Here is a 12120-nt window from a genome sequence, read left to right on the forward strand (position 1 = left end):
CTACTCGCCCTTGATATAGCTGCTGCTCCCATTAAAAGAGCCAATCCCTTGCGAGGAAGCCTTTTTCTATCAATAGAAATAACAAATGGCCAAGGAGGAAATAGAGAAAGAATCCTGGGAAACCCTCCCTAAAGAACAGATGTACACAACATTCACTGCTGTTGTACATGGAAACTGGAGGGGACACAAATCCAGAATCATTGGAGAATACCTAGCCTGGAGAAGAGAAGGTTAAGAGGTGATATGATAGCCCTGTTTAAATACTTGAAGGGGTGTCATATTGAGGAGGGAGCAAGCTTGTTTTCTGCTGCTCCAGAGAACAGGAACCGGAGCAATGGATGCAAGCTCCAGGAAAAGAGATTCCAGCTCAACATTAGGAGGAACTTCCTGACAGTCAGGGCTGTTTGGCAATGGAAGAAATTCCTTCCTCGGAGTGTAATGGAGTCTCCTTCCTTGGAGGTCTTTAAGCAGAGGCTGGATGGCCATCTGCCATTGGGGATGCTTTGATTGAGAGTTCCTGCATGGCAGAATGGGGCTGGACTGGATCAGGGCCCCTGCAGTCTCTTCCAACTCTATGATTCTATGAATACTTGGCCATAGAGAATCATTGGAGAATGCTTGGCCACAGGGAAACATAGAGGGATACTTGGTCTTTAAAGAATCATTGGAGAATGCTTGGCCATAGAGAAACATAGAGGAATACTGGCCCATAGGGAAATATTAGGCAAGGATTCAATGCTTCCCGATGGACAAGTATTCTGCAATGATTCTCTATGGCCAAGTATTCCTCTATGTTTCCCTATCCAGGGCAAGCGTTCTCCCATGATTCTCTATGGCAGTGGTCCCCAAACTGTGCCCTTTAAGGGCTTTTGGACTCCAGCTCCCAGAAGCCCCGACTGTTGGCCAACATGGCTGAGGCTTCTGGGAGTTGAAGTCCAAAAGCTCTTAAAGGGGGACCGCTGCCATAGAGAATCATTGGAGAACGCTTGGCCATAGGGAAACATTGAACACGTGCCCAATACTTCTCTGTGGGCAAGTATTCCCCAGTGACTCCCGATGGCCAAGTCTGGCTTCGCTACGCAGAGGACTGAGAAGCCTAGGCCCGAGCCTTCCCGTTCCCATAGCAACGCCCAACTCATTAGGTACCTCTTCGCACAGTTCCGTCGTCCGGAGGCCCAAAGGCTTCACCGGCCCAACCGGCGTCCCAGAGCCCTCTCCAGCCCCCTTCCGTGTCGCAGAGGGCCCACTCTAACCCGCCTTTCTTTTCCAGGACATCGAGAAGAGAGTCCAACCAATCAGCAAAGCGGGAGGTTTTGATCGACGTCAACGTAGACCAATCGCAGGGACGAAGGGGCGGGGCTTTCGTCGGGGGCCTTTCTTTTTGGGGGAGGCAAAAGAGCTTGCGCTGAGCCAGAGCCACCTTCTCTGTTCGAAAGCTGGCGCGGACTGCGGCGGGAAGGGGAAGCCTGCGCGGGGATTGGCTGGGAGTCCCAGCCAATGGCGTGAGAGGGGTACAAGTGGACACAGCCAATCATAGCTCCCCGTTCCCGTGACGTCATGCTGTGTTTGTTGCTAGGAGACGGTTCAGGGTTTTGAGGGAGAGAAACAAAATGGCGGCTCTCCACCCACTTTATTGGTTACTATCCACACTAGAGAGATAACCCGCTTTGGCAGCGCTCTAACTCCTTCCTGGCTGAAAGGCTATGGAATTCTGGGAGTTGGAGTATGTTGTGGGGCCCCAGATGATGAGGGGGAAGGGGAGGCTGTGAAGAAGGCTTTAAAGGTCTTTGCAAAAGGGAGCTTTTTGTCAAAGGCTTTTTTAAACTGTGGTCTGTCTGTAAATACTTTGAACGAATGAACAATGTCAGAACAATGACTGAAACAATGGAGTTTATCAGAGGGGAGTCGAATGAAAAGAAAGTGGGGCCAGAACGCATTCAGCGAATATACGTGAATTCGCATTGCGTCCGGACTGACTTCACATTGACCGATATTGCGTCTGGTAGTCTATCACGCAATAACGTGAAACCCCACGATTGCGTTCAGATTGCCATTGGATTATACTTCCAATTTCTCTCATATTGATCCATGGATGATTTGATTCAGGTTTTTGAGGTCAATCTTTTGACTAAAATGTCTAGACTTATACATGAGTATATAAAGTAACTATTGCAATAATCTCACACTGCAACCTTTTGGGAACCATGGATGGAGGCATTATGCATTAGATGTATCCCTGGGCTAACGATGAGTAAGGACAAAGACTTCCCTCAACACATTTAGACCTAAGAATGTGTGTGTTGTTTGCCTTCAAGTTGTTTCTGACCTATGGTGGCCCCAGGTCCTCTACTGTGACTTATGGCAGAGGTTGCCCATAGAACCGCATTGGAGGAACTGGAGAGTCCTAGAGCGAATGTATTAATTGAACTCACAAAGGTCAAAGCCACGAATGTGGAGGGCTGACTGTACATCCTACTCTGCCCTCTGCCAGTTTCACCCTCATTCTATTGTGCTTCCCAGCAGTGGCATCAATGGAGGGTGCGGGGGGTGCAAAACGCACCAGGTGGCACCCTAAATGGGGTGACACCACTGTTCCCCAAAAGTGCCCAGCAGGGAAAAAAAGCTCTCCACTTGCTGCTGGTTACTGCAAGCAATGAATGTGTCTCTCTGTCCACTCCATCTGGGTGGAAAGCATGAAGGGTGCGTGGGCTCAGGGGGGCAGAGAGATACTTTCCTCCCTCCCAAACAGAGCAGAGAGCAAGAAGGTCTCTCCACTTTCTGAGCCTGGCTGGCTGGAAGGTAGGGATGTGTTTGTGTGTGTTGTTATGCCTCAGGGGCCAGAGAAATACCTTCCTCCCTCGCCGTCTGCCTTTACCAGATATTCACTTCTGCCGCATGAAACTATGTAAATGTGAATACATTTAGACAGTGCATACAAGGTGTAATTTTAAGTTTGGTCGTTGTTTATGTCACTACTATTGCCATTACCTTCAGTGAGATACAAGAATTACAACGTATGAGTAACATTAGTACAAAAACATTGTTAAGGATTCTGTATGGGCTGCATGTGGTTTGTGTGTATGGATGCAGCTGAGGGTGGTATAGAGCCAGCATGGTGTAGTGGTTTGAATGTTGGACTGTGACTGTGGAGACCAGGGTTCGAATCCTGGCTTGGACATGTAAACCCACAGGGTGACCTTGGGCAAGTCGCTCTCTCTCAGCCTCAGAGGATGAAAATGGCAACTTTCTCTGAAGGACCTTTCCAAGAAAACCCCATCATAGGTTCCCCTTAGGGTCACCATAAATTGGAAACAACTTGAAGGCACACAACAGCAAATGGTGTGGCATGGGAGGAGGTCAATGGGGCAGGGGTGATACCAGGTGACAACAAGCCTCATGATGCCACTGCTTCCCAGCCTCTATTCATCTGATCATACCACATCCCCCTATAAATGCATAGGAATCATCCTGATTTTGGTATAGTGAAAGACAAGTTTCTGACAAGAGTCTCCTTCTTTGGAAGTCTTCAAATAGAGGTTGGATGGCCATCCGTCAGGGGTGCTTTGATTGTGAATTCCTGCATGGCAGGGGTTTGGACTAGATGGCCATGGTGGTCTCTTCCAATTCTATGATTCTGAGATATGCAGCAAGATTTTTGGTAAATGGTTGAGGCCACGCACACTGCCAACAATGTGACAAGCCACTCTTGAAATGAGAGAAATCAAACGTGTAAAAGACATGTGCACAGACAAAATTTACTTTCAAATGCCATGATTTCAAAAGCTAAACTCATTTCTTATTTATGATTTTCAAATACTGTATGCACTGTTGGAAATCCTTGAAGAGATTCACAAACAATGGCTCTGCCAGCTTCTTCAGATCTTGAAAATTTGATTTCGGGGATGTTGTCTTCAAATATACTGTATATAGGAAGATACCCTGAGAAAACTCTCCTATCCATCTCTGCCTGGTATTGTGTGCAGCATAGTGTTAAATATGTGCAAGTAAATTCCATTGGCCGTGTTTCCACATCTTTTAAACTAGAAATCCTGTTTTAATAAACCATCATGTAACCAAGCATTCTGCTGGTGCATACAGTTCATGTGCGTAGCCATGTGAACAGACAAATTAGGGATAGCTTTGTGCAACATATAATTTCATAAATCTGGGATTATAGTTAGGCGGATCAAAATAAACCAGGATTATAATACAGGTTTAAACAGTGTCTGTTGTTGATTTACAATTTTTTTTATCTTGCTAGCTATAATCCTGCATTCAGATTTCGTTCCAAACTACCCCTCTCTCAAAAGGAACAGCAAACAAGTTCTGTGCACTAGGACACTGGTCCTAAACATTGCAGTGGCAAATGAACCCAGTCCCTAAACCCAGAACAATTTACTCCATACCTAGCATCCTTAAGAGTTCAGTTTTCTTTCCAGAAGTCAAATGCCCTACCTACTCTTCTCCACTATACATAAATTACAGCCTAACTCCAGGATATGTTAATTTACAGACTATTTTAAATTGACCGGTGGTACAGAGACAACGTAGCATGAATATTTATTTATTATAAAATACTTTTCCTGGAAAATAACGGAGCTGAAAGGGGCACACAAAATTGGTAATGCAGCACTTGGATGTACAGCAAGCAAAGTATTTTTAAAAAGAAAATATTAAGCCATTGGTTTAAAAACACCTTTCCTTGCACTGGTTTCCTTTTGCCTCTCTATAGTGTGAACATGCAATGGAAGTTAAGAGAAGAGAGACAGTTATGTCCAATGTTTGTTGGGAATCATATTGGAGACTCCCCAAAGTATTAGCATCTAAATTAAAGTTTGCCATCATTTTTATTTTGTGTTTACTAATTAAGGTTGCCAGGTTTTAGAAATAACCATAAGGGGCAGCCAAAATTCACGACATGTGAGGCTGACAATTTTCTGTCTTTATGAAAATCCATACTTGGTTTCTTTTTTGGCATGCATCAACAATCCTGAATCTGTCTTAAACATGTCATGATTATTTGCATTGGTGATGAATGCCTGCTGCAGCATGGCTTTATCTTTTCTCAAAATGCCACATCCCCAAATACTGGAATGTTGACATCCCAATTAGTCTACATAAAGAGACACACTTTCCAGCCCTCAAATGAGGGATATAATATGGAACACCTTGCAACCCTAATTCTGATCCACCTCTCTTCTGACTTGCAGAAATCAACATGCCAGCAAAAGATAACACATAATGGATGTCATATGGTTGAAAAAGGCATGGGATAAACCTTTTATAAATCTAGCAAACCTATTCTACTGTGTGGCTGAATCTGCACCGCAGAAAGCATGCAGTTTGACACTGCTTTAACTGCCATGGCTCCGTGCTATGGAATCCTGGGATTTGTAGTTTTTAGGAAACATTGTACCTTCATTTAAAAAAAGAGCACTGGGTAGTTGGGCCAAACAAAAGGGGAAGAATGAAATACTGACACTTGTAACTAATGAATCTGATAGGTTTAGTAATTTGTTTGTGAACTTTTTAAACTAGGAGTTACTCCTAAGCGTACTTACATTTCACCTAAACTGATGAGAATCATTAGTGAGAAACGGATGAGAAAAACGAATGAGGGAAGTGAATATATCCATCAAAGAATGAACAATATTGTCACAATGAAAGCATATAATTTTTGTTTTCCTGTTCAGATTGATCTGGGAATTATATTCAGCAAACATGTCTTAATTCTACATTAATTAGTTTTTTAAAAAAAAGATCTGGTAGAAACACTTTATTTCACCATAATTCCTAGATTAAAAGGCACATACTAACATCCAGAAGTCTTTTAGAATCAGTTTTGTTCATTGTCCTGAAAGTTTGATTGTGCTTTTACACATCTTACTGATTCTACAGATCTTTTGTAGGTACCCCAGGTGCACGATTTCTCCCCAATCTTTCATTCTGTGCGATTTCATTTTGCTAAAGTAATAACGATTCCAGCTTAGCAGACAGAACTGTAATAAATGTAAGTAGATGAAAATATTTGCATATGTATGTACACACATATACACAAAAGGAAATCTTCTGTACCAGCAAAGAGGTGCTATCTGTTCTTAGTAGAGCCGGATGCACTGGAACCAAGTTTCAGAATAATTGCTGGAGCTTTTATTAAGAGAAAGAAATAAAAAGAAGGAAAGAGAGGAAGAACTGTCTCAAAGATGTTGCGAGCCAACATAATTATTTCTTATATTGTAGGCATCCAGTTCCTTTCTTCACTGGTTTGCTCAGATTTAATTCACTTCCAGAGGAGATGATGGGCAATTTATTTTCCATATGGTAGCGAATGAGATGACTCACACTGTCAAATACATGGTCTTTGGTTCTAACCTGGAAAAAGTAAGAATATTAAATATCATTGTTAGCTGAAAACTAAAAATTATCCTCTCTGTGTTGGTAGAGTAGTATCGAATGATTGAGTAGTATAGAAATCCAATCAATGAAGTAATAATTGAGATAAATTCAAGGAACTGGAGGTATTGTATTGGAGTAAGAATCATGTGATCCTCCAGATCAGTGGTTCTCAACCTGTGGTCCTCCAGATGTTTTTCACTCCATCTCCCAGATTCCTTCATCATTGGCCATGCTGGCAAAGGCTTTGGGGTGCTGAAGTTCAAAACAGCTGGAAGATCAAAGGTTGAGAACCTCAAAGGCTGGTATTTGCCTGTTGCCTTCATGTGGTGAAAAATCCTATCCCATCACCAGTACATAGAACGCAGACTAGTTGTATCTTGTTCTTTGCTTCAGAACATTATTACAACACTCTTGTTCAGTATTGTTCCTACCTTGCCTTCAGGATCCACCAGCAACAAATGCTTTGCTTGCCCTCCTTGCAGTCCACTCAGAACATACTGGCCAGGTGAGCTGGTACTTTCCCGAACCAAAAAATCCCCATCGCTGACTAAGAGGCTCTCTGCTGCTTTTCTAGTTAACTTTCCATGGTAGCATTCTTCGTCCCGCAGCTGTTGTGTCACAGATGTGATACACCCAAGACCTGCTGTGTTGGAAGGGTTCTGCTCCACAGCATCCAATGATTCTGAAATTAAAAGAAACAAAATATAACCATCACAGATACATGTTCTAAATCAGGGCTGAGTTAACTTTACTCCAGCTAATGGAGTAGATTCAACAGAATTAATAGAATCATAACATCACAGAGTTGGAAGAGACTTCAAGGGCAACCCACTCCAACCCTCTGCAGTGCAGGAACACACAGTCAAAGCACCTCGACAGATGGCCATGCAGCCTCTCTTTATAACCTCCAAAGAAGGAGAGTCTACCACTCTCAGAGTGTATGTGTTTCACTGTCAAACAGCTCTTACTGCCAGGAAGTTCCTCCTAATGTTAGGTGGAATCTTTTCCTGTAGTTTGCATCCCTTGCTCCATGTCCTAGTCCAGTGATGGTGAAGCTTTTAGGGACCGAGTGCCAAACTAAAAGGTGTTCCGGCACTGGGTGTGGGACTTCTGGGGGGACAGGACTTCCAGGATGGGATTTCTTTCCCCACCTCCCAGGATTTCAGCTGCCTCTCTTTAGACAAGAGGCACGCACCTGTTCCTCTTCTTCCCCCCCTTGCCATCCCGGGCCTCCAGCTGACTCTCTGGAGACAGCTGAAGGCCCAGGAGGACCGGAAAGAGGAATAACAGGCATGTGCCTGTTTCTCCTCTTCCTTGCCCTCCGTGTGCCCTGAAAATAATAATAATAATAATAATAATAATAATAATAATAATAATAATAATAGGATTTATTTATATGCCGCCCAATCACTGGGAATCCGGGAGGCTTACAAATGGCTTTACATGCCTTCTCTGGCACACATGCCATAGGTTCGCCACCACAGCCCTAGTCTCTGGAGTTACAGAAAACAAGCTTGCTTCATCCTCCTTCCAGTATTTAAACAGGGCTATCATATCACATCTTAACCTTCTCTTCTTCAAGCTAAACATACCCAGCTCCCTAAATTGCTCCTCATATAGGAGATGTATTCTAGACCTTTCACAATTCTCCTCTGGACACGCTCCAGTTTCTCCACATCCTTTTTAAATTGTGGTGCCCAGAACTGGACACAGTATTCCAGGTGAGGCCTGACCAAAGCAGAATAGAGTGGCACTATTACTTCCCTTGATCCAGACACTATACCTCTATTGATGTAGCCTAAAATTGCATTGGCCTTTTTGGCCTCTCTCTTTCTGTACTGGCTAACAGACAAGATGAGAAGAAAGGCAGGTGGTTTCATTTGAGGCAAAATAGGACATGTTTCTATGCATTGCTTCATGAAGAGAGTAAAAGACAAGTGAACTCTTAGGACCAACAGGTTACTTACCTGTTGACTTGCAGTCCTCTGGACAATTTTCATAAATAGTCATGGATTTGGGGCTCTCGTTCTGAAAGAAGGAGAAAATAATCCCACCTGCCATTGTTTATAACCTCCAGCAGATCAAATCTATGAACCTAACATGACTTTGAAGCTCATTTGACTCAAAAGTTCTGGGCAATCAAAATAGATGTGAAGTGAATAAATGTAATTAATAAATTACCAATAATCTATCCTTAATGTTCTGTTTGTGGCAATACCCCAGACGTATGAACCAATGGTAGCTAAATTTAACAACATTTATGGAACATAAAACATTACATGGATGTGAAGACCCTGACTCCTCTAAAGCTGTTCTTTATGCAGGCCAGCAAACAACAGGCTCTTGTTTGGTGTAACTATTTCATTCAATAATGCAGTACAGGATATTTCTCTTAATGATCAGCCCAAACAGCCTTTTTTGCCATTTCCATTCATCAGTTCTAAACTTTTTCCTTTGGAGCAACAGAGAACAAGTAGTCAGTTCCCTCCATTGGTCAGGCTGATCATTTTTCCTAATATAGATTAGGTTAAATGCAAGGCACATTGCTAAGACATGACAAAAATAAAGGGACTTACTAGAGAGTATTGCTGTTCATAGTGCAAGAGGCAGTGAGCCTTTTCTTCTCTGGGTATCTTCAGTCTGGCATCTAATAATCCACCTGCAGGAGTCTCTTTCCCTGGGATTTCATTGTAGTAGTCATGATCCTCCTTATCCTGAATATTCCATGTGGACCCACCAAGATTCACTACTTCTCTGTACAGCATTAAAATAAGAAACAAACAACTTTCATATTTGTCATATGTGATGAAGTACATGGATTCAGAAACAGCATTAAATCAAATCAATCTATTTGTGATTTCAGTTCTTCCCTCTTGAAAGACCCTTAAAGTTTTATGAATTTTAGAAATGGCACTAAACTACTCAGAATAATTTCACAAGATACACAAAAAAGAACTGGAAATACTTTAAACACATATTAAAAACATTGCAATAATTAAACTGAAAGCAGCAATCGATAACAAAGAAGTCAGGTACCAATAAAACTAAACATTAGAGATTTGGGGGGGGGAGCCTTAGGGCTCGAACAGACAGGCCAAAATAAAGCTGCTTTGGGTCACCTTGGAGCTATGCTGTTTAAATGACACATGCATCTTAAAAGGCCAGATGTTGTGCCAAAGCTGTGCTCCAGTCCTTTGGCACGGCTTCTGGCCTCTTAGGACGCACGCATCATTTAAACAGTATACCTCCAAAGTGACCCAAAGCAGCTTTATTTTGGCCTGTCTGTTTGGGCTCCTTAACTGGCAAAAGAAGCTAAAGAGGAAAGGTATTCCAGGCCTATTTCCCATGGAAGCCTTGGACAGGTGGAAAATCAACCCCGTTTTGCCAGTTTCCCATAATGTTGCTTTTTGTTACTGAACTAAGAGAAAGTCACAATCTTTGAGATTACTGTTGAAGCTTTAATTTGGTTTCTTCATTGCTTCTTCCTTCAAACAATTTTACACATGTGTGCATTCTTATCAGAGCTAGGAAATAACAAGTTACAACTAATAGTTTTGCCGATAATGAATTAACTTTTCATGAGAATATAATGGACCTGTGTTTCAGTAAAAATCCATGATTAAAACCTGTGTTTTTCCCATGAATAAAAAGCAGCACTAGAATGCCTCTTTATGTATGGGATAATTGTGCAATAACTGCAATGTAATGTAAAAACTTTTGCAACTGATGGGAGCTATATATTGCTATGCACCAGTCTATTTTTGGTAGTGTGATAAATTCCCTAGAGAATGAGGAACAGTGTTATTCTGTTGTCCTAAGTACTGATGTTTTTTAATTCCTTTTGTAAGATTACTTGTAAAAGATGATCATTTGGACAGATATTTTTCAAGTTTATGTTATTCCCTCATCAATCTGATGGTGTTTTTTAAGTGGTTCCCTCCTATGGAATCCTGAGATTGGATGTTTAGGGATGCAGCTGTGGCAGTTAAAATGGAATCATAGGGCTATAATTCTGTAGTGTGTGAAAGGGCCCAGGTTATACAAAATTAGAACAAGCCAAACCAACCAACCAACCAACCAACAGTGTTTATTGGTAAGGATTAAAGTACAATCATATTTGGCATTCAGTTGTGTCCATGAATGAAGATAGGTAAAAGACTACTGAGAACTTTTTGAAAATGACAGGCAAATAGCAGAAAACAATATTTACAATCTTTGGGCCCAACAGACAGGCCAAAATAAAGCTGCTTCGGGTCACTTTAGAAGTGTGCTATTTAAATGACACATGCGTCCTAAGAGGCTGGAAGCCACACCAAAGCCAAGCTCCAGTCCTAAGGACTGAAGCACGGCTTTGGCACAGCTTCTGGCCTTTTAAGATGTGTATGTCATTTAAACCTCCAAAGTGACCCGAAGCAGCTTTATTTTGGCCTGTCTGTTCAGGCCCTTTGAAAATACCATTGCTAACCTTTCATTGGAAGTTATCACAGCAGAAGGATTCTTCAAGTATTGTTTGAACCGGAGCTCAAAAGCTTTCCCAATGGTATTTATGACTTCCTGGGCTACTCCACACGGGCATTCCAATATATGGCATGCTAAGAACAGCAAGGAGGGAGTTGGGGAAAACAGATGGATTTATTATATTCTCTGAAATATAGTCAACAGCACCTGGCATGCATTGACAGTCTCCCATCCAAGTACTAACCAGGGCTCTCACCCTGTTTACCTTCCAAGATCTGACAGGATCTGGTGCCTTATTTGGGCCCTCTGACCAAATATATATCATACGGCAATACTGTAACAGAAGGCACAATCATCTCATGTTTGCTTAACATCAGTGACTAATTGCCCCTGTACAAATATTTTGTTCATTTAATGTCTGATAGATTTTAATGTGCATTTAATGTCTGTCAGACTTTCAGAGTGCATCTTTAAAAAAAAAGATTAGTGCTTACAAAGAGGGGGGAAACATAAGAGAAAAATGCATCACACACCCACCACACTTCCCTAGATTGACTGTCAGATGGCACATGGATACCAGTCTCTTGTGAGCTATCAAATGACAAAACTGGTTATCACTTGGATGTTCTGACTTCCTCATCTTTTTCATGGACTTCACAGGTATGTACACGTATGGTGAAAAGTTTACACACACAAATAGAGATCTTTTAGCCCAGATATTCACATTTTGGGAAGTGGTTGCCTATCATAGAATAAATATCTGTTTTTATCAAAATAGGTAATGTGGAAAATGGAATAATCAGTCGTGGCTTTGATATAAATTATGTCTGGCATTCTGCATTACACTTACAGATCTGTAACTCAAGTTGCACACCCATAACTGCTCTGTATTCACTAACACTGCCTGGTAAAGTAGGTTGCAGGGAGGGGTTGGATGAGGAGATATGTCTACACTTATTTAGCTAAGTAGACAAATGTCAATATTATTTTCTCAATAAATCTTACAAGACCATCCTCTCCCTTTGGGGTACATCATTTTTTTACAGCAACTTTGTGAACTGGCCAACGTAACCAAATTACCAGCTAATCCTTTAGTGCATGCAGCCTTCTTGTAAGTAATTCTTCCTACCTCTTTGATTAACAGGATCTTTTGCGACGTAGGCAACATAGTCTGTTGTATCCTAAAACACCCAAAACCAGAAAGGAAAGAAGAGTTATTTAATGAGGTAAAGCTGCAACCGCAATCTTTTATTTTCTTTCAAAGAA

At 41.9% G+C, this 12120-nt stretch overlaps 1 protein-coding gene across 2 annotated transcripts in view; it reads right to left on the bottom strand.

Moving 5' to 3' along the window:
* Positions 1 to 4230: 4230 nt before the first annotated feature.
* SHC4 (SHC adaptor protein 4) overlaps positions 4231 to 12120 on the bottom strand; it is a 40914-nt gene continuing 33024 nt past the window's right edge. For both annotated transcript variants that reach the window (XM_089538957.1, XM_089538958.1), the window contains exons 6-11: positions 11984 to 12035; positions 10862 to 10988; positions 8973 to 9150; positions 8364 to 8424; positions 6828 to 7078; positions 4231 to 6372 (exon numbers count right to left, since the gene is read on the bottom strand). In XM_089538957.1, coding sequence (XP_089395083.1) covers positions 6223 to 6372; positions 6828 to 7078; positions 8364 to 8424; positions 8973 to 9150; positions 10862 to 10988; positions 11984 to 12035 — 819 coding nt within the window. In that variant the 3' untranslated portion in view covers positions 4231 to 6222. The remainder of the gene's footprint in view (positions 6373 to 6827; positions 7079 to 8363; positions 8425 to 8972; positions 9151 to 10861; positions 10989 to 11983; positions 12036 to 12120) is intronic.

This window comes from Sceloporus occidentalis, unplaced genomic scaffold (assembly GCF_023333645.1).
Source record: "Sceloporus occidentalis isolate IW3139 unplaced genomic scaffold, rSceOcc1.0.p SCAF_9, whole genome shotgun sequence".
NCBI lineage: Eukaryota > Metazoa > Chordata > Lepidosauria > Squamata > Phrynosomatidae > Sceloporus > Sceloporus occidentalis.